General features: G+C 42.1%; 1 protein-coding gene across 1 annotated transcript; it reads left to right on the plus strand.

The window, feature by feature from the left end:
- Positions 1 to 244: 244 nt before the first annotated feature.
- plppr3a (phospholipid phosphatase related 3a) lies at positions 245 to 19213 on the plus strand. The gene is made up of 9 exons (XM_034144374.1): positions 245 to 323; positions 4267 to 4370; positions 4723 to 4908; positions 7167 to 7296; positions 8548 to 8743; positions 10052 to 10109; positions 12923 to 13096; positions 13952 to 14767; positions 15712 to 19213. The coding sequence occupies exons 2-9, from the start codon at positions 4290 to 4292 to the stop codon at positions 16738 to 16740; spliced, it is 2670 nt and encodes an 889-aa protein (XP_034000265.1). The 5' UTR covers positions 245 to 323; positions 4267 to 4289; the 3' UTR covers positions 16741 to 19213.
- The last annotated feature ends 232 nt before the right edge of the window (positions 19214 to 19445 follow it).

The raw sequence follows: 19445 nt of genomic DNA on the forward strand, positions 1-19445 counted from the left end.
CCTCTCCTCTCCTCTCCTCTCCTCTCCTCTCCTCTCCTCTCCTCTCCTCTCCTCTCCTGCATCCCTCCTGCTCTGTAGGTCTCCCCACTTACTTCCATCCAACCTAATTTCTCCCAGCCTCATTTAGTCATCCCAGAATAGACTCTCACCGGAGCGCTCTCTAAATATTAGTGGAGGCTTTTTTGGATTTCGGTGTGACTTGGGAGTCGCTGGAGATGGATTAAAGGGACGGTGCACCGCAAAACTGGAGCAGCACGCAAGACCACGCCGGGGGGGAAGGGGGCGACGGGACTCGGTGAATTCACGCAGCCCCCGGGACAGAGGTGAGTGCTCCGGCTGTCCAGCAGCTCTCTCTCCCCGCATGCATCCTCCAGAAACCCGCCGCTACTCCTGGTACGAGCTGAGAGGCGAGCAGGGGGAATCAGCACATGGTTTTCACGTTCATTATTGATGATCTCATACGCAACCTGCCGATCTCTGCCTGTGGTGGAGGAACAGCAATGTTATCAGTAGCTTATATGGCATTGTGTTCCTTTATGGTGTCTCCTTTTGATATATCTACTCAAAATGTAACATTTAGCCTATAGTATGCTATTCATATCAAATACATCTTCAGAAAAACATGCATTCCCTCCAGGAAATGAGTACATCTTAATCACTTTTTAATACATCTTAGTGAATGTATATTAGTAGGACTGATAGCAGCCTAAAACATGTTCTTCTAGGTGTTGTGTTAACCCTCCTCCACATGGAGCATATGGCCCTTATGTCTCTCTGGCTCTTTGGGGCCCTGCAGTGGACATGGCTGTGCAGCTGGCACTGCAACTTTCTTGATGGATGAGTGGGCTACACGGTGAATGGAAAATTGATTATGTGTTGCACTTTATGTTCACCTCATTAATTCGTTTTTAAGGTTCATGTTTACTAGCCATGGGTCATCATAAAAACAGCAGCTCTACACTGTGTATTCTTATGTTAGTGGTCAGTGAATGGCCTGCTGGGAGACTAACATTTCAGTGCCATTTTAAACTACTACAATTCTATACAGAAATCTCCTATGGCAGATCTATGTGGAATAAACCAAAACATTTTCTTATGGAAAGTGCTTTTTTGTTTGAACTATAAAGACAACATTCTGAATTCACACTAATGTGATGAAAATGGGACTGTTATGTGTCTTGACTGAATAAAAAGTTCACAATCACCCACTCTATTTAAAATGCCACTATATCATACAATGCCAAGGCTGTAACTTCAAAATTGATTAATCTGCCAATTTGAGTCAATTATTTAACTATTCGGTTGTTTTTAAACCCCATGATGTCAAGTCATTATCACATAACACAGAGAAAAGCAATACATTTTCACATCTAACCTACCGGTAATTCTAGGCAGCCTTATTTCTGGTATATGTGCTTAAAGGTGGGGTAGGTAAGTTTGAGAAACCGGCTCGAGATACACTTTTTGTTATATTCCATGGAATGCTCTTAACATCCCGATAGCAATGAGCTTTGACAAAAAATCCATAAAAAAATGTCATCTGTGGAAGCCGTAATACTGTAAAAAGCATGACCAATCATTTTAGCCGGCCCGGCTAAAATAACTGAATGGCCTACCTCAGCCTTCCATCTGTGCACAAACTTATCCCGTGCCCTCATTGGTCATGTGCGCATTCGTGTGTGTTGGAGGAGGGGCTCTATAAGGAAGTAGCAGATTTCTTCCGGCTGTGTATTTTCAAATTCTAGCGCACTCAAGCTGTTTCTCCAAAATTACCTACCCCACCTTTAAATAAAGTCTCTAATCATCAATATTGGAGATTCTGGACAACAATCTCCAATAAAAATGAAAACAATTTTTTTAAATAATAATATGAATCCTTTCATTAGACTTCCAGACACTGTGAGAATATAATGTTAAGTGAAATAGAAATGATGGTTCACCTTAACCACACACTTGATATTGCTTTTTCCTTAATAATCGCACCTGTCTGTATATTATAGCATACTAATACGCTTTAGATATAAGCCATACACACTACACCATATCACGATAATCTATAGTCAGTGATGACAACACTTGTGTGATAAAGAAAACAATCATTTCACTAACTTGTACTGTGGAATACATACCATATGCACTTCCAGTCCAGACTATTGTCTCTAATCCATTTTGAAATGTCCCCTCTGTGGGACTAATAAAGGGATTCTGATTCTGATTCTCTAACACCCCCCACCCTGACAGACTGACAGGCTGTTTCTGTCGACCGGAGGCAACACAACCCACCTCATCCACATGCAAACACTGCCATGATGTTTGCAAGCACACAGCATACACATTTTGCACTCGCACACACTTATGCTGTGCCCCAGAGGACAAATGCTGGTGTGGTAGATAAACAGGAGGCGCATTCTTGGTAGTCTAGTGTTTGTGTGTGTGTGTTGGGGTGAGGTTTAAGTGCTGACTGGAGTAGGTCACTGAGACCAAGCAGGCAAGCAGCTATGAGAGTGAGACCCATGGCAGAGCGTCTTTCTAAGCTGCTTTCAGACACGCTGGAATCCATCCATCCCAATATCCTCCACGTCTCTGATCCTCACCCCACAGCAACCCCCTTCTCCCCCGTTACCAGCACTACCCATACACTGGAGCTACACTCATTCTAAAAAAAAAATGTATTTAGGTCTTTGATCTCCGCTTATCTTGTTCCCAGTTTTCTCCTATTCTCCTTTCCTTTCCTCTCCTCTCCTCTGCTATGCTCTCCTCTCCTCTTCTCTCCTTTCCTCTCTTCTTCATTTCTGGCGGTCATGGAAATTACAACGTGGAAGTCTTTGATTCTGTGTGCCTCACACCGCCTCAGGGTCAGGCCCTCTTATCTTGGAGAGAACGAGAGAAACAGAAACCTAGAAAAGAGGATGGAGATGAAGAGAACAGGGAGAGGTAGAGAGAGGTGTTGAGACTAAGGACAGATGGCATGAGAAGGGAAGCTGTGGAAAGGTTGAAAAAGCAGAGGCAGGAATTTGATATATAAACAGATATACCATTTCAAGACAAAACAGTGAAGAGAAAGGAAGTGCCAGTGAGAGAAAAATAAGCAAAGCTAAGCAAACACTGAGCAATAAAATGTGAAGATGGAAGAGGGTGGAAAGAGTATTTTTAGATTGAAGCATCAGATCAGCTTATGTTATGCTCATATTCAATCTGCCTTGTCCATTTGTCTGCCATAAAAAGGGAAATCTCAAAAAGAAAAGTGATTTAAGCAATAATGGAAGACAACATCTCCACTGAGACCCGTCTCAACAGTGTAGACTCAGCACAATGTGTAGCATGTTTCATTGTGGTTTAGAAAGTGACTCACCGCCGAGGTATGTTCATCATAGTGATGAGTATAGATTTAGTTAAAAAGTCAATATTGCCTAAAAATAAATATCAGCACATGAGTAGACTTAGGTAAATATAGGTAACTACATAATACAGAGACAGAAGAAGAGGAGTCTAGAGGAAGGTGTTGGTAAAATGAAGAAAGACTGGCAGGAAAGAGGGAAGGTGATTGAGAAAGTGATAAGTAAAATGGGTGGTGGAAGATTGAGTGAGAAGGAGGACAGATGCAGAGATATCAGTCTGGGCAGAAAGGAGAGAAATAGGGAGCTGTAGGAAAGGCTCTGAATATTTAACTCTGTTTAGTTTTCCATTCGGGCCCTTGGCTCTCACGTCTCTCAGAGGCCTTCTGATCGCCTTAAGGTTACTGATGGTAGGAGATGTCGGCATGTCTAAGAGCTTGTGAGGAAGATTCATTTAGTTTGTAGAAACCATTTGGAAGTTAAAAGCCTCCTTTTGAATGATTTTCTCTGTAGATTTTCAGTGTCTTTTGACCGTGTGCGTGTGTGTGTGTGTGTGTGTGTGTGTGTGTGTGTGTGTGTGTGTGTGTGTGTGTGTGTGTGTGTGTGTGTGTGTGTGTGTGTGTGTGTGTGTGTGTGTGTGTGTGTGTGTGTGTGTGTGTGTGTGTGTGTGCTAATAAGGCACCTCATTACCGAACAACAACACTGTAACAAAATACTCAGAATACATTAGTCAAAACAAGTGGTCACATTCTTTAAACAAATGCATTGTAATTTGTCTATTTCTAAGCATTTCCAACAGCCTTTGGCACCTTTCTAAACCTCCTTCATCAGATACGTCCAGGCCTGACAGAAGTTAGGATGTTCTTTTGATGCTTTCAGAAATATTGAAAGTACTCTAAAGCCTTCTCTTGGCAATCTGTTGTCCCAACAGGCTGTGACTGGTCCCACCCCAAGATGACATCCCCCAAAAACAAAGCCAAGAAGAAACCACCCAAAGACAGCATGACGCTGCTGCCATGCTTTTATTTTGTAGAGGTATGTGTTGATAGATTGATTATTCTCCCTTTTTATAATACGTCTATGCTATGACACACTATATAGATGAATCACTCTTTCTGCTGCATGGAGTCGTTCTATGGTGCCTATTTATGGTGATTGCATCTATATGCATCTGACCTCTACTGAAAGCAGAGTTTGATGTTTTTTAACAAGCAAATATCATAGTGTCATCACTTTTTCCTCATCCCTTGTGTGTGTTTGAAGGTGAGTGTTAGTTGTCGTGGTAAGAGCTGAGATAAAACACTGGATGAATCACCCCCTTTTTCAGGCAAATATTACATGCCAGTCACTCTCTGCTTTGTCCTTGCACTTGTGTGCTTTTGTCCAGCTCCCCATCGTCCTATCCTCCTTGGTGTCCCTGTACTTCCTGGAGCTGACAGATGTGTTGTCCCCGCCGATGGTTGGCTTCCGTTGCCACGACCGTGACCTCTCCATGCCCTACGTGGAGACGGGCGATGAGCTCATCCCGCTGCTGATGCTACTCAGTTTGGCCTTCGCTGGACCTGCAGCATCTGTAAGTCCATCAGGCACACACACACACGCACACACGCACACGCACGCACACACACACACACACACGCATCTACACACACACACACTATCACACACGCACACACACACAGATACACACACGCACACACACACGCATTGATTGATAGTTGTTTGCTAAAAAGGGAGTTCCCTGCTTAATGAACTGGATTTTTTAAGAAATACTGACATTTTGGGGCAAGTGTTTTTTCCTTGTTACCCAAAAATGGTATCTCTGACATGTCTTCTCATGCAGTTTAAGGCTCTATTATGGTGATGTTAGACTAGTTGGGTACAATCAATTACCAAATTAGCTTTAAATGCTCTTAGATTTCCTCAAAGATGGATCACTGATCTAATGGTTTTTAAATGATTATTTGTGTCTTTCCTAATGGCGTTATTTCCGAGAAATAGGATTACATCAAACCAATCATATTCCCATTTTTAAAACCAATGAACTTTCCATTTTAATGCACACAGACACAGCATGCTAGAAACAAGACCAGAAAGTTAGTTTAGAAAATGACATCACTTAAAAGCAGGAAGACTCAACGCTTACGTTACGATAAAACACTGTCCAAAATCTAACATGATAGCTTGGATCACGATATTGATCACAATATATCGTCTAGTCCTAATGAATAGCCATAGGCAAAAAATGCCCCAGAGCGACAACACAGTATAGTTCCAGCTCATAATTGACACTAAGAATGCCTATTTTCTTAATGAGCTTCTTCTTGATCCTACAGAGATGAACACAAATTGAGCTTAAAGAATAATAATCCTTTTAGCTCATTTTTGGTTTCCACCAACTCCATAGAGAAATATCTTCAAGCTTCAAGGGTTGTATTGTCATATGCACAGTATAGCTACAGTGTACATTAGTTACGGCCATTTTTTTCTTTAGCTGGCTTTGTGTAACTATTTTAACAACTATCACTGACATTGTAATATGTTGCTTTGCAGGCAGCGTTTATTTGGATTATCAGATTTTCTCACTGCTAGAAAACGGACTAATAAAAGCAGAATTTTCAGTCTGTACTAGGGCTGTGCAATTAATCGTCTTTTAATCGCAATTACGATTTTGGCCTGCCACAATTACAAAAACAAAATAATCGAAAAAAACGATTATTTTGCTTTGCTAGGTTGTGACAGTGCACTGCAACATATTTGATCTAATTTATTTTATAGTCTAATTTATTTATCATATTTATATATGTTTAGTAGCTTGTTGAAGTGCGCTCCAAAATATTTGTTGATCTTTTTTATTGGTATTTATTATTTTGATATTATTTATTTAAATGTAAATATAAATGTATCATTTATTTTATTTATTGGTTTTTCAGTTGAATTATACGTTCAGGGTAATCAACAGTTAAACAGATACTGTTCAAATTATTATTTTAATTTGTTTTAAAGTTCAATAAATTGACGTTTTCAAAGTCAATGAATAATCGTATTTAATAATCGTGATATCAATTATTGACCAAAATAATCGTGATTATGATTTTTGCCATAATCGCACAGCCCTAGTCTGTACCACCAAAAGCTGAAAATCTTGTAGAGTAATAACTCCCTGCTGGTTTTTTTCACATTTGATCCAATGTTCATGTAAACATGTTGTTAAGTGAAGCCTTATAAGAGCAAAAAACTCCCGTATTGGTGCGGGAAGGATTCATTTTGTCTCAGATATTCAGTGATCTAAAGTGTCTCGGGGTTTGGTTGTGAGTTCTTCACACACAGAAGCACATAAACATATATCACGCAAATATGCAAAGGTAAAGCTTCTCCAACACTCGCTAAGCTAATTCAATCTCCCCTCAGAAATGCCGAATCAATGGCCTCATTGATAAATACACACCTGACATGCCAATACACACCATCAAACACACCCCAGGCCCCCCCAATCAATACACACACACTGACACACACACTGCTAATCCATCAGCAGCATAGAAACGAGCAGAGCTCTCCAACACTCATCTATCACTCAGATTGGAAGTGATCACTATTCGATAGCACCTCGCCTCCATTCTCCCTCCACAGCTCTCTCTCACAGTAGATCACAATCACACAAATGGACTTTTGACATTAATAGCACTTTTACCCGTTTTCCTATTTGATTCTTTCCTCTTTTGTCTCATTATTTTTTGTTATTTTTTATATTTTTCTCTCTGTGCCTACAACAGAAATGTACTTTTCCCCCACTTTTTAACTTCTTTTCCCTTTCCTTTCTGTTTGTAGATAATGATGGGGGAGGGCCTAACGTACTGTCTGCAGTCCAAACTGAAGACATGTCCCAAGTCGGAGAGCAGCATCAACGCTGGAGGCTGCAGCTTCAACTCCTTCCTACGCAGAACCGTGCGCTTTGTCGGTACGTCCAACTCCTAGCAATCCTTTTAGGAGCTTTTGGGGGGATACATAATAATAATAATACATTTATTTTGGGGGGCGCCTTTCATAACACCCAAGGACACCTTACAGGGCATAGGGGCAATATAGGGAACAATTAAAACAGTGGATTTAGTGAAATATCAGCCGGGGTAAGACAAGACAAACAACAGGAAATGGACTATAGAAGGACACAAAAGGACACAGGGTACAGTTTATAAAGAAAATGCCAGTTGCCACATGGTTGTTGGTATGGACGTTGTTGTGCAGTTTGCCTAAGGGGCCACTTTTTAAAGGGTCTCATTAACCGCATGGTTTGTCAAAAAAATATGTTTTCCCCCATAGAAGCATCGGATTCTGTTGGTAATGAAGATGCATATATTACGCATTTGAATTACATGATCCAAAACAAGCACCTCATTGAAGTGCTTGCTAATGCGGTGTATTTAATTCAATCAGTTACTAAGTGTGACAGTATTTATTTCTTTTTCTTTTTCAGTTTAACTTTTGTGTTTACCTTATGGTCAAAGACAAATGTAAGGGTAACGTTTTTTTGCTCAGGGAAACTTTGACATATGGTGGTTGCTAGACATGGTTTGCCACAAAGCATATTCTGCACATGCTATCTAAATCACATAATTCAACACAAGCACTGAAGTGAAGCATTTGTCGAATGATACAGAGGACTAATACTTCAAAGTAAGTCAAGAGGGAACTTGTCTCCATGTGTAGTTTACATCTGCTCCTTTAGGCTTACAAAACAGTCAACACTGTACTGAACAACCTGCTGAGGGTAGTTAGAGAATAAATGCTGTTGTTTTTAAGGTGGATATCAGTTTTGGCTCTGATAAACTCTTCCATTTAACGGGCTGAGCCCCCACCTTGATTCCACTTTTTAGAATAAGGAAAAAAGCTAATTACATGCATTAAATGAAGGGTGACTTGAAAGGAAATGGGCATGATAGAATGCTCCACGGGAAGTATACCTTTAGGCAGACTTTGAGCTTTGAAGTGAAAAGAGTAATTAATTCACCTTGCTTAATTTCCCTGTCTGCGGAAAAGCTTCTCAACGTTACAAACTGAAGGCTTGTGGTGTCACTTCAGGTGGTTGGAGCAAATTTCGAGTCGTTTTTCCAGCAGGTGTTCATAAGTGAACCGCTCATAGTGAAGAATTCTCAAAGGGCTTTTTTTGTTCATCTACCAAGGCTACCATCTCTATCTCCGTCTCCCTCAGGTGTTCATGTGTTCGGTCTCCTGGCAACAGCCCTGGTGACAGATGTCATCCAGTTAGCGACCGGTTACCACTCCCCTTTCTTCCTCACCGTCTGCCAGCCCAATTACACGGCTCCAGGAGTGTCATGTGACAATAATGCCTACATCACACGGGACATATGCTTGGGGAAGGATCAGTATGCCATCATGTCAGCTAGGTAAGACACACAGATACATGTAGACGTCTTAAAAACAGCATCCATGGACACGTGGAAAGTGTCAACCTGCCTGAATAAGAAATCTGCTTCCTGGATACAACTGAAAATAAAACATATAAGGCACTCAGATATTCAGTGCATTCATTACAGGATTATAGTTTTTAAGCTTCTACAGCAATATTAGTTCCCTTTGTTTGCAAGTTGATGCACAAAAGTATATAAAAAATATCTTGTAGGTTAATGCCTTCTGTTGAGGTTCTGCTTATACAGTACATATATATGATTTATCAGAAAATGCTACAAACCACATTTAGTTTCACTCATGAAAGAACAATACTGTATATTTCTACACATCACCATCTTGCAGGGGTGAGTGTGCAAACTAAGACTAAGAGTCATTCAACTAATTTAGATTTGAAAAGGATTACAAAAGATTTAAAAAAAGCGTAGGGGTAAAATGTTTGTAACATTTTTATAGTAGAACAATATTTGCTTACGAAGGATATTCTACTTGGTAAAGTTAAGTGTTTTTTTGCAACTGTACAAAACCTTTATAATGCGCTTATTCTTCCCAGCAGTAAAATCTCACTATCAGGTGCTGCGGCTAATCGACCGTATTGTCAAATGAACCGACAGAGGTCAGACAAACACGCTTCAGCAGCTACTTTAGGTTTAGACGGGCATAATAACTGCAAACAGACAGAAATGATTTCAGTTAAATAGCTGCTAAAGATGATATCCTAGTATAAACACACATACTTGTGAGAACCCATATTTACGTAATGCTTTCCAAATGTCATATCCTTAAAGGAATAGTTATGGATAATTATGATGGATTATTCACTTTCTGACAGAGAATCTAACTCTCAGCAAGAAAGCAAAACTTCAACAAATGTCAACTAAATTCCTAATCCCAACAATTAGCATACACAAAGGTTTAACCCTGAACAAGTGGGAGAAGGTAAACAGAGGATAAGCACACTCATAAAACATAACAGTGCCTTGGTAATGCAAATTAAATCAGATTCACGATTCAGTTTTCTAAACTCTAAATTAGCGACTTTGACCTCAACTAATTTACTCTCCCCTAATGTTCCCACTAAAGCCTATAGTTTTAAGTTTATGTTGATTAATGCTCAGATCCAGGGATACAGGTTTAATGTCAACATCACAAACAGCTTTTTCAGGTTTATTCATGAGTCAATAAACACACAAAATCCACTCAGCTTTTTTATATGAGGCATAAATCTCTCTTTGTCTTTCGGCCTTCACTCTTTCACGCCTAACTCTGCCCCTTTTTTCCCTCAGGAAAACATTTCCATCCCAGCATGCAACGCTCTCTGGCTTCGCTGCTGTCTATATCTCCGTAAGCACCTCTGTGTTTGTGTACCTTGAGTTTGGTGTAATTGCATCATTAACTTTGAGCTTGCATGTGTTTGTGACTGTGTATGTGCGGTTAATCAGAGGTGTCTCTCTTATGAACATTAATACACTCTAACCTTGAAGTAGTTAAAGGGACAGTTCACCTTAAAACGAGACATTTATATTTGTCCTCTTACCTGTAGTGCTTATTATCATCTAGATTGTTTTAGTGTGAGTTGCCGTGTGTTGGAGATATCTGGAATAGAGAAGTCTCTCCCCTATGAGTAGGTGACGCTTCCTTCTGCACAGTGATATGGTTTGCAAGTGTAGTAAGATATAAAAATAGTAAATAGAACTGCTCACAACAGGGTCTGTGGATTATCTTGAGTAATCGCTTCATGATTTCTGCAAATAGTCATTACTTTAGAGTTTTGTATTCATTTTTGACCACACTCAGAGTGCCATCTCGTTCCATTAAATCCAAGAGAAAGCAATTATCTCTATCGCTGATATCTAAAACACTCAGCAACTCTCACTCTGAAAATATTTATTGTTCCATTTAGGAGCTGGATTGTTGTTAGTTTTGATATGATTTTGGTAAGACAAATGCTCGGTGATACAGAAGTATCACCTCTGCACTACATTTATTTGTTGAATGTTGTTTTGATTAGAAAATCTCCATGACTTTTGCAGTCAACAGTTTATCCGTTAAATTATCTGTTTTCACGATAACTACTTATTTTTAATGAATGTTGCTGCTGGCAAAATAAGACGAGTTCCTGCATCACAGAGGATTCTAGCTGGAAAAACATCACTGTCACTTCATACATAAATCACAAATGTATTATGTTGTTTACTCACTGAGAGATTTCCGGATTTCAGACTACAGTACCCTCAGGCTAAAAACCATCCAAATCATACATTAAAAAAAGAATATGAACTGACTTTTAAGGTCAAATTTCCGCTTTTACATCCGAGCTCATATTGGTAGTGGCATTGTGCCATTCTGTAGTCCGGTGCTGACAACAGCAGTATGTGAACTGTACAGCAGAGTAGCACTGTCATTTCCCCCCCCCCCCCCCACACACACACACGCACACGCACACGCACACACACGCGCCACTAACAAAGGCTATTCAAGCTACTGGCCATATCTCTGCTGCCTCACTGAGCCCAGAGTGTGCTCATTAAAGCCTACCAGACCGATTTCTGATGAGAGGGAATAGGTAGGAGAGGAAGAGATGGAAAGCAGCTGTTTTGGTTGCTATTGTTGCATCATGTTGTCTCTGTAGACGCTGTTAATAGTCTGTTAACTCGGATGATTTTTCTTTGGTGTTATTCTACACTTCCCATTACATTAGAACATGTATTTATTGTATTAAGTATCAAAAACTTCACAATCGAGTGAAATGTTTCCAGTAGTTTCCATAGCCTACCTTCTCTTCACACATTTGGTTGTTTATTTTTGTATTTGCTGGAACCTGACAGTAAAAGCAGATGGCTTGATAAAGTGGACACATTTTATTGCATTGGAAGTCACTGAAATGTCAACCTTCTGGCAGATTCTTGCATCTGGAAAAGTTGGATTTTAAAGCTCACTACTAGATGGACAAGCTTGTTAAAATGGATATTTTTGCCAAGCCTGCTTCTCTGTCACATCAGCTGTCAGCTACTTTATGTAATCGAAATATGGTGTGCATGCAGAGAATTTCAATGTAAATCTATGAATATATTCTGTCTCCCTTCCCGTTCCCCTCCTGCTTATACTTCCCCACTCTGCTGTGCTGTCAAAGAATATTCATCGTAATGACCTAGTTTACCCCAGCTAGTTTAAAATGCCTCTAACAATCCATACATTATTCAAATAATTTTCAAGGACCACAAACAATAAGAGAAAGGTTGTTTGATTTTTTTCTTGTATATAATGTCACTTCAAGAGCATTTTTAAACAAGTGCAGTTGCATTTGAAAGAAGTGAAATTGTGTCACCCAGTTATATGAATAACATTAAAGGTGGGGTAGGTAAGTTTGAGAAACCGGCTCGAGATACACTTTTTGTTATATTCCATGGAATGCTCTTAACATCCCGATAGCAATGAATATCTTAAGTGCTTTGACAAAAAATCCATAAAAAAATGTCATCTGTGGAAGCCGTAGTACTGTAAAAAGCACGACCAATCATCTGAGCCGGGCCGGCTAAAATAACTGGATGGCCTACCTGCCTGCCAGCCTTCCATCTGTGCACAAACTTATCTCGTGCCCTCATTGGTCATGTGCACGTTCGTGTGTGTTGGAGGAGGGGCTCTGTAAGGAAGTGGCAGATTTTTCCGGTTGTGTATTTTCAAATTCTAGCGATCTCGAGCTGGTTTCTCCAAAATTACCTACCCCACCTTTAAGTGAAATGTATTTAATTTTTTGCTCAGAAAGCAAGGACCCAGTTATCTTAGCTTGGTTTAAAGAGTGAAAGCACTGGAAAACAGAAAGAGCCAAGCTAGCTGTTTCCCCTGCTTCCACACGACATGCTAATGCTAAGCTTAGCTAAGCTAACCGGCTGTTAGCTGTAGCCTTTTATTTAAAACATAAAAGTGGTATTAATCATCCCAATTAACTTTGAGCAAGTGTATTTCCCAACATTTCAAATTGTTCTTTTAATAATAAAGTATAAAATAAAAATGTATTTTAATCCTGTAAACTGTAAATCAGTCTACCGCTGAGTTCAAGTTTTACTGCAGTGTGTTGTTATGCCTTTTAATGACATCTCCAGCTCTGTCTCCATGCATTTGGCTGGAATATTAATGTGTGCCTTTTCTCTCTGCAGATGTATTTAAATGCCAGCATCAACACCACGACCAAGTTGCTGAAGCCGTTGCTGGTGTTTGCTTTCTGCATGGCGGCGGGCCTCGCCGGGCTGACACAGATCACTCAGCACCGCAGTCACCCCATAGACGTCTACGTGGGATACCTCATAGGAGCCGGTGTAGGAGTCTACCTGGTAAGTGAAAATATGTATCAAACTAAAACCTGTGGGAAAATACTTAAATACCTGATTTAATTTCAAGATACCTACCTTTTATGCTACTTTAACTTGTTCGGAGACACTTTACAAGTGCGACTGTTTTGTAATGTCTTTCCTATTTCAGGGTTTAGTTTGTGAAATGAGTGCCAGCTTTTGTTTGAAGTATTTAGGGGTGTCATTTGTCCCCATGGAGAAGTTAACACGGCATGCAGCAAGGTGATAATGACCAAATACACATAAATAGATTTTTTGGTTTCTAATTAAGTGCTTTTGTCATTTTTGCATTGACTGAATTGTCACGTTGTATTATTATAACACTATCACAGTATTTGCTAACAAATTATTATTTTAACAACCTCTCCATGTGGCTTCAGCACTTCAGCAGGTTTTTTTTAGACAGGATCTATTTATAGCCTTTTTCTATTACGGAGGGAAGGGAGAGAGAAAGAATAATCCGATAAGAATTCTCTGGAACAATTTCACACTTCATTTTAAGAAAACTTGTCGTCTCCATTCTCCATGCTTCCCTCCTCCTCTCACTCTCTGTCTTTCTCGTCTTTTACATTTTAAGAGGGAGAGCGTTTCCTCCTTTCATTAAAGGATAAATCTTAAGAGGGGGAAGCAAATGAATCATGTTGAACTCAGACTAGACAACAGAAAGAAGGAGAAATGCCTATTCATGCATTTGCTCCCCACTAATAGCAATATAAAACAATTTCCCTCCAAAAGATTAAAGAAAGCACATTTTCACGGTCCAGTCTTTATCTAACATGCTTGGCATTTCTATCTCCTCTTTCCCAATCCCCCCACCACCCTGTATCCGTGTCTCAGGCTGTGTTCGCAGTGGGAAACTTCAAAGCATCAGAGGAAGATGCTCCCTCTCTACAGAGACTGACCCCAGCTCAGCAGAAGGACGGCCTGAGGGTGCTGACCCAGCGGAGTCATGACTCGCTGTACAGGAAGACCCCCAGGGTGTCTGAGAGCAGAGAGGAGCTTGGGGCGGGGCTAGGGTCTGGAGCTCGCAGTAAGGTGAGGAGGGAGAAGGCGTCGTTGGCTTCCCTCAAACGAGCGAGTGCTGATGTGGAGCTCCTGGCAACCCGGGGTCCAATGGGCAAGGAAACCATGGTTACATTCAGTAACACCTTGCCCCGCGTCGCAAACGGCAACAGCCCCATCTCACCCTCAGACGAGCTGCCCACCACGCAGCGTCACATGACCTTCAGCGTGCCCTATGACTCCCAGAGGTCTCGGCAACTGGTGACAGAGTGGAGGCAGCGGTCGGTGGAGCTCCGCAGCCAGAGTTCAAGAGACGAGGAGGAAGGGATGGACAGGAGGGACGGGGGAGATGAGGGGGAGGAGGACCAGGAGATGCCCTCCTCTCTTTATCCCACAGTGCAAGCCAACAAGGGCATCGCCACACCAACTGGAGCCAGGATGGTGGTGTCACCCCCACTCGTTCACATCCCTGAAGAGGCCAGCCGGCCGCCGCCTGTCTCTCCGAAGAGTGCTAAGACCCGTGCCAAGTGGCTGTCACTCCAAGATGGAGGCGGGGGGAAAGAGCCGGGGGTCGGGCCGATCGCAGTGTCGACCCCCCGTGTGCCGCACACCCAGCCCAACCAGCCGCCCAGCCAGCCGAGAGTCACTCAGGTGAGGAAGAAATTGGAAAATGAATGCCTGCAAATCATATAATTATATTCTTTAGAGAAGTAATTTCTCCTTCTTTGATTTCTACTGGCATGCAGCCAGTTCTTACAAATATAGTCCAGACAGGAAGATTTAATGGCTGCCAAACGCTGCGTGTGCAACACACCTAAGGATTTATTTTGATGGTCAAATCAAAACACGCGTGGAGCCAATTTCACTGATTAGTTTCCGATATAAAATACTCTCGCTGGGAATCAAACACTTATTATTATTATATATATTATAGTTGGAGTTAAATCTCAATAAAACGTCTGTTAGGGATACTGAATGTGTTGCTATAACCTTTTTCATAATTACTGCAATGAAAGCTCCTGAACATAATCGTTCAGCTGTTTTGAAAAATACAAAATGCTTCTCTTGAAAGCAAGGAAACCTCATCACTTACTTTGGAACCAGAAATTGACAATGCAAAAGTGAGGTCAATTTTCCAGATGATCTTTTTTCCTTTCAGGTTCATGTTATTTATTTGTACCTGTAGGTAGATTTGGTTTGCAGATAAAAGAAAAGGGTTCCATTATGACACATACATCCAGGGGCGCCATAAGAGGGTGAAAAGTTAGGGCGATTCTAAGGGCCCGTGACTCACAGGGGCCCAAACTATTTTAGAACATTAAGAAAAAAATGTTTAAGTAACCAATGTGATTTTCATGGGGCCCAAAATCCCTGGCGGCGCCCCTGCATACATCACATCTAAAATCATTTGAAAACCACTAGTACAAACATGAGCAACCCAGAAAGTTAATAAATAAATATGCATCGCTTTCTTAGCATCTGTGACATTGACTCAGCTTGATTATTTATTATATGGCTGCTGGAACAAAGCTGTTTTTAAAACGCTTTGGGACAAGTGGTTCTACATTCTCAATACATGTTTTCCTGTCCTCCAGGTGATAGCCATGTCCAAGCAGCAGGGTCATGGGGTCACTTCGTCCACTAAGACGTCAGAAGGCGGCTCCTCCTCCGGCGGTGGCTCTAACTGCTCTGAGTCGCCCTATTACCGGATCCCGTCTGATCGCGACAGCTGCACGGGGAGCAACCCGGGGAGCATAGCCGGCAGCGGGAGCATCGTCACCATCGACGCTCACGCCCCTCACCACCCGGTGGTGCGCGTGTCGGCCGCTAACGGCAAGCCGTGGGAGTGGAGGAACACCATCAGCGGAAACATGATGTCCGCCGACACGGCAGCGGACAAACACCGCCTGGCGCTGCAGCGGCAGGACAATGTCAGTCAGTACCGGGACTACCGGACTCTGCCGGTGAAAAAGGAATCGCACTGCTCCTCCTCCTCACCCAGCGCCGAGGGAGGACCCGATCTGCCTCCCCCACCCCTCCCCACCTCCACCTCTCCTCTGCCTCCCCCTCTTCACATGCTGTCGTCCCCTCTACCACCACCACCTCCCCACTCGTCTTCTTCCCCTTTGCCTCCGCCTCCTCACCCAAGCTCCTCTCCTCATCTTCCTCACCCTGCCTCCTCTCACATGCCTCCTCACCTTTCCTCTCAGCTGCCCCCACCACCCCTCCCATCATCTTCTCCCATTCCCCCCCATCCTCACTCATCTACCTCTCAAATGCCCCCACCTCCTCACCCATCCTCCTTTCAAATGCCCCTACCGCCGCATCCATCCTCTTCCCCTTTGCCACCTCCACATCATCTATCCTCTTCCCCTTTGCCCCCTCCACATCATCTATCCTCTTCCCCTTTGCCCCCTCCACCTCACTCCTCGTCCTCCATGCCTCCACCTCCCCACCCATCCTGCTCCAGCATGCTTCCCCCTCCTCCCCATCCAGACTTACTGATGGACGGCCACAACCAGTCGCTGTCCCGCACCTCCACCCTCCCTCGCCGGCCCTCCGCCCGTAGCCAAGCCGAGCAGGAGCACTACTACAAGGCCATGCAGAACGAGAGGATGTTATAGTGAAGACGGCTTTGTCCATATGTATGTACTTCAGAGGACTCCGCTGAAAGAGACAGTGAAACAAAGTAGGATGTGGCAGGAGAATAGTGACTTGTGAAAAATGACAGAAGGGTTTAGAGACTCGTGAAAACGCTGGAAATGAAGGGGCAGCAGGGGTGGAGGACCATAGGGAGGTCTGGCAGCTCACACATGCCCAGCAGGGGATCTGGTTTTCTCTCCTGCTCACACACACTGCCCACAGCGCCGGCTCAACGGCTCTGACTGGGAAAAGAACAGACGAGAGCAGTGGAGTCAAAGAGAGCCGGGTGAAGAATTAAAAACCCCCGCTTCACCTACATCCTCCGTTTGGAAGAGGCTGCAGCTGAGAGAGAGATATCACAATAAACGGTTTGGGATTTGCTAAATTGAGTTTCCCTTGAGAGGCGGGATAAGACTCAGAAAACAAAACAACTACAGGCTATACTAGCTCTCCTAAAAGTAGTGCAGCTGTTTGCCAGCCAATACACACAGATAATTTGCCGTTGTAAGAAAAACTTGAAATAAAAGCTATGAAATAAGAAAAGACGGTAAGTGCAACCACAGATTCAAGAGTATTAGCAACAACCCACAGAAGCATGAGTCTTTTTTCCCCCCTCTGATTACACAAAGCAAATGGGGAAATGTATGTTAGACACCATGCAAATCTGTCAGTAGTATCCACCAGAGAGATCCGGCTTAGGAAGTGTTACTTCTGGTCGGGGTGTGAGATGGAGGAGGAGGGGTGGGCATAAGGAGGATCACGCACAGTTGGACACCCCTATACAGACGTCACTGACTGGATTACTGTTGTAAACATGAGAGGCGTTGGAATGGAAAGGGAATTGTTCCCAAATCGAAGGAGGTGGGCAGCCAGTCTGTCTCTGCTGTGTGCGAAACCTGCCACGGAGCCTGAAGCAGCCTGAAGCAGCACTAAGGAGATTAACGGTTGTTTATCAAACCATGCTAGCACACTCTTCCCTCCATAGGCCCTTTGCATTTGCTCCTCTGGCAAAACACAATGGTGACGGCGGGACTGTTAATGGGAAGCCAGGAGTGCAGACCGCCATCACCACCGACATGCACAGGTGCCGGTTGGATGCAACGTAGTGGCTAGCAGTCTCTGTTTACACATGTTTACATTTCAAAGATTGTGGCACTACTTTCTAAACATGCATACTTTACAAGGGGTTTCAAATATGTTGTTTTATTAATGATGTTTTATTTATGTTTTAAACATCGGTAATAAGAAATGTTTCCTTTTTAGGAGCAACTTCAGGGTTGAAAAACATCTTTCATTGGGGTGCAAATGTGTTTTATGTAGCTTTTTCTTTTAGGAAAAGCTCTGCAGGAAGACTAAATAATGTTTACAATATTTACAGCTCCAGACTTCATCTATTATTTATACCCACTTATCCTTTGCAGGGTCACTTGAGATCGTCACCCTTATTTAAGTATGCCTTATTAGAAAGTGTTACCATTTTGTAAGTAGGTCTTTTTTATGATCAAATAAATTCCCTTTTTTAATTAAAGTGACAGAACCTTCCAAAACCTTCAAAGTAAGCTCCACTTTCTCTTCGGCTTTGGATTTGCATTGCAAAGTCCTCAGTCGCCAATAAAGTTTGAATGGTCGGACAAACTACAGATGAACTACTTGGGCTGATGAGGTCTATGCAATGCAGTCAAAAGGTCCAGAACAAGAGAGTAGGTGCTAAAAACTGCTGTTTCATACAGTATGTCCTGAATGAGCTTACCAATTAAAGGTTTACGTCTAGATTTTTTACAAATTTGGATCAAACGATTAATAATTAACCATGGAATAATGAAATGATTAACCTATAATAAAAAATAATCAGTAGTTGCAGCCCTAAGAAACTTCAAATCTACAAGTCGGGAGGAAGTGTGTGCTCTTTCTGCTCGCCCCTGCCTCTTATGTGTATTTATACTACGGTGTAAGTCATTATTTGGTACCTATCATTTTATACATTGCCGTTTTTTCTAAATACAAAAAGAGATTCCTTTCAATGAAGTGCTTTATTTTAGAGTGTAGCTTACAGACTCAAAAGACATGGAAGACTTTTACCACGTCATCAGAAGGATACTGATTTTGTAAAGTTGTGCTAGGATGGGAAAGTTAAATGGAAGTTGTACTCTGTAGTGGAGCTCCTCTGAGGGGGAGCTGGTAGATAATGTTGCTCGTTGGTTTGTGCTGCATGTGTGTGTACGAGCGTGTTTTTTAAAACTATGCTTCAAGTCTGTGCTGTCGCCTTTGACGGACAGACATGCTGTATTTACAGTGCTGGTGATTATCGTACTACTTTCCCCCATTTTGCCTGTAAAAATACTTGATATTACCTAATGTTATTAATCTTATTAATTATTCTGCAGTCCTTTTTTATGGGCTAATGTTTTCTATCTGTGGTGATGTGTAACATTAATAACCCATTTGAATAATAAAACAAAGACTTCTTAACTGAGGTTTCATCTTGTGTTACTTGAGGGTCACTGCCGGAGCAGCTTGCAGCTCTAATGAAAAGGATATGTTTCATTGATTCTTGGGTTATGAGTACTTTCATGCTCATTCATACTGTACACTCAAACATTGACACACACACTCGCATGAGCACACACAGCCAGACAGATACAGCACATTTGCAACATTTGCTCCTTTCGTGTGGGCGAGTGTCAGG

This window comes from Trematomus bernacchii, unplaced genomic scaffold (genome assembly GCF_902827165.1).
Source record: "Trematomus bernacchii unplaced genomic scaffold, fTreBer1.1, whole genome shotgun sequence".
Taxonomy (NCBI): domain Eukaryota; kingdom Metazoa; phylum Chordata; class Actinopteri; order Perciformes; family Nototheniidae; genus Trematomus; species Trematomus bernacchii.

Coding starts and splice junctions, on each gene's coding strand:
- plppr3a (XM_034144374.1), top strand. CDS start 4,290: ATGACATCCCCCAAAAACAAAGCCAAGAAGAAACCACCCAAAGACAGC. Junction 4,371..4,722: donor CATGCTTTTATTTTGTAGAG/GTATGTGTTGAT, acceptor GCTTTTGTCCAG/CTCCCCATCGTCCTATCCTC. Junction 7,297..8,547: donor CAGAACCGTGCGCTTTGTCG/GTACGTCCAACT, acceptor CGTCTCCCTCAG/GTGTTCATGTGTTCGGTCTC.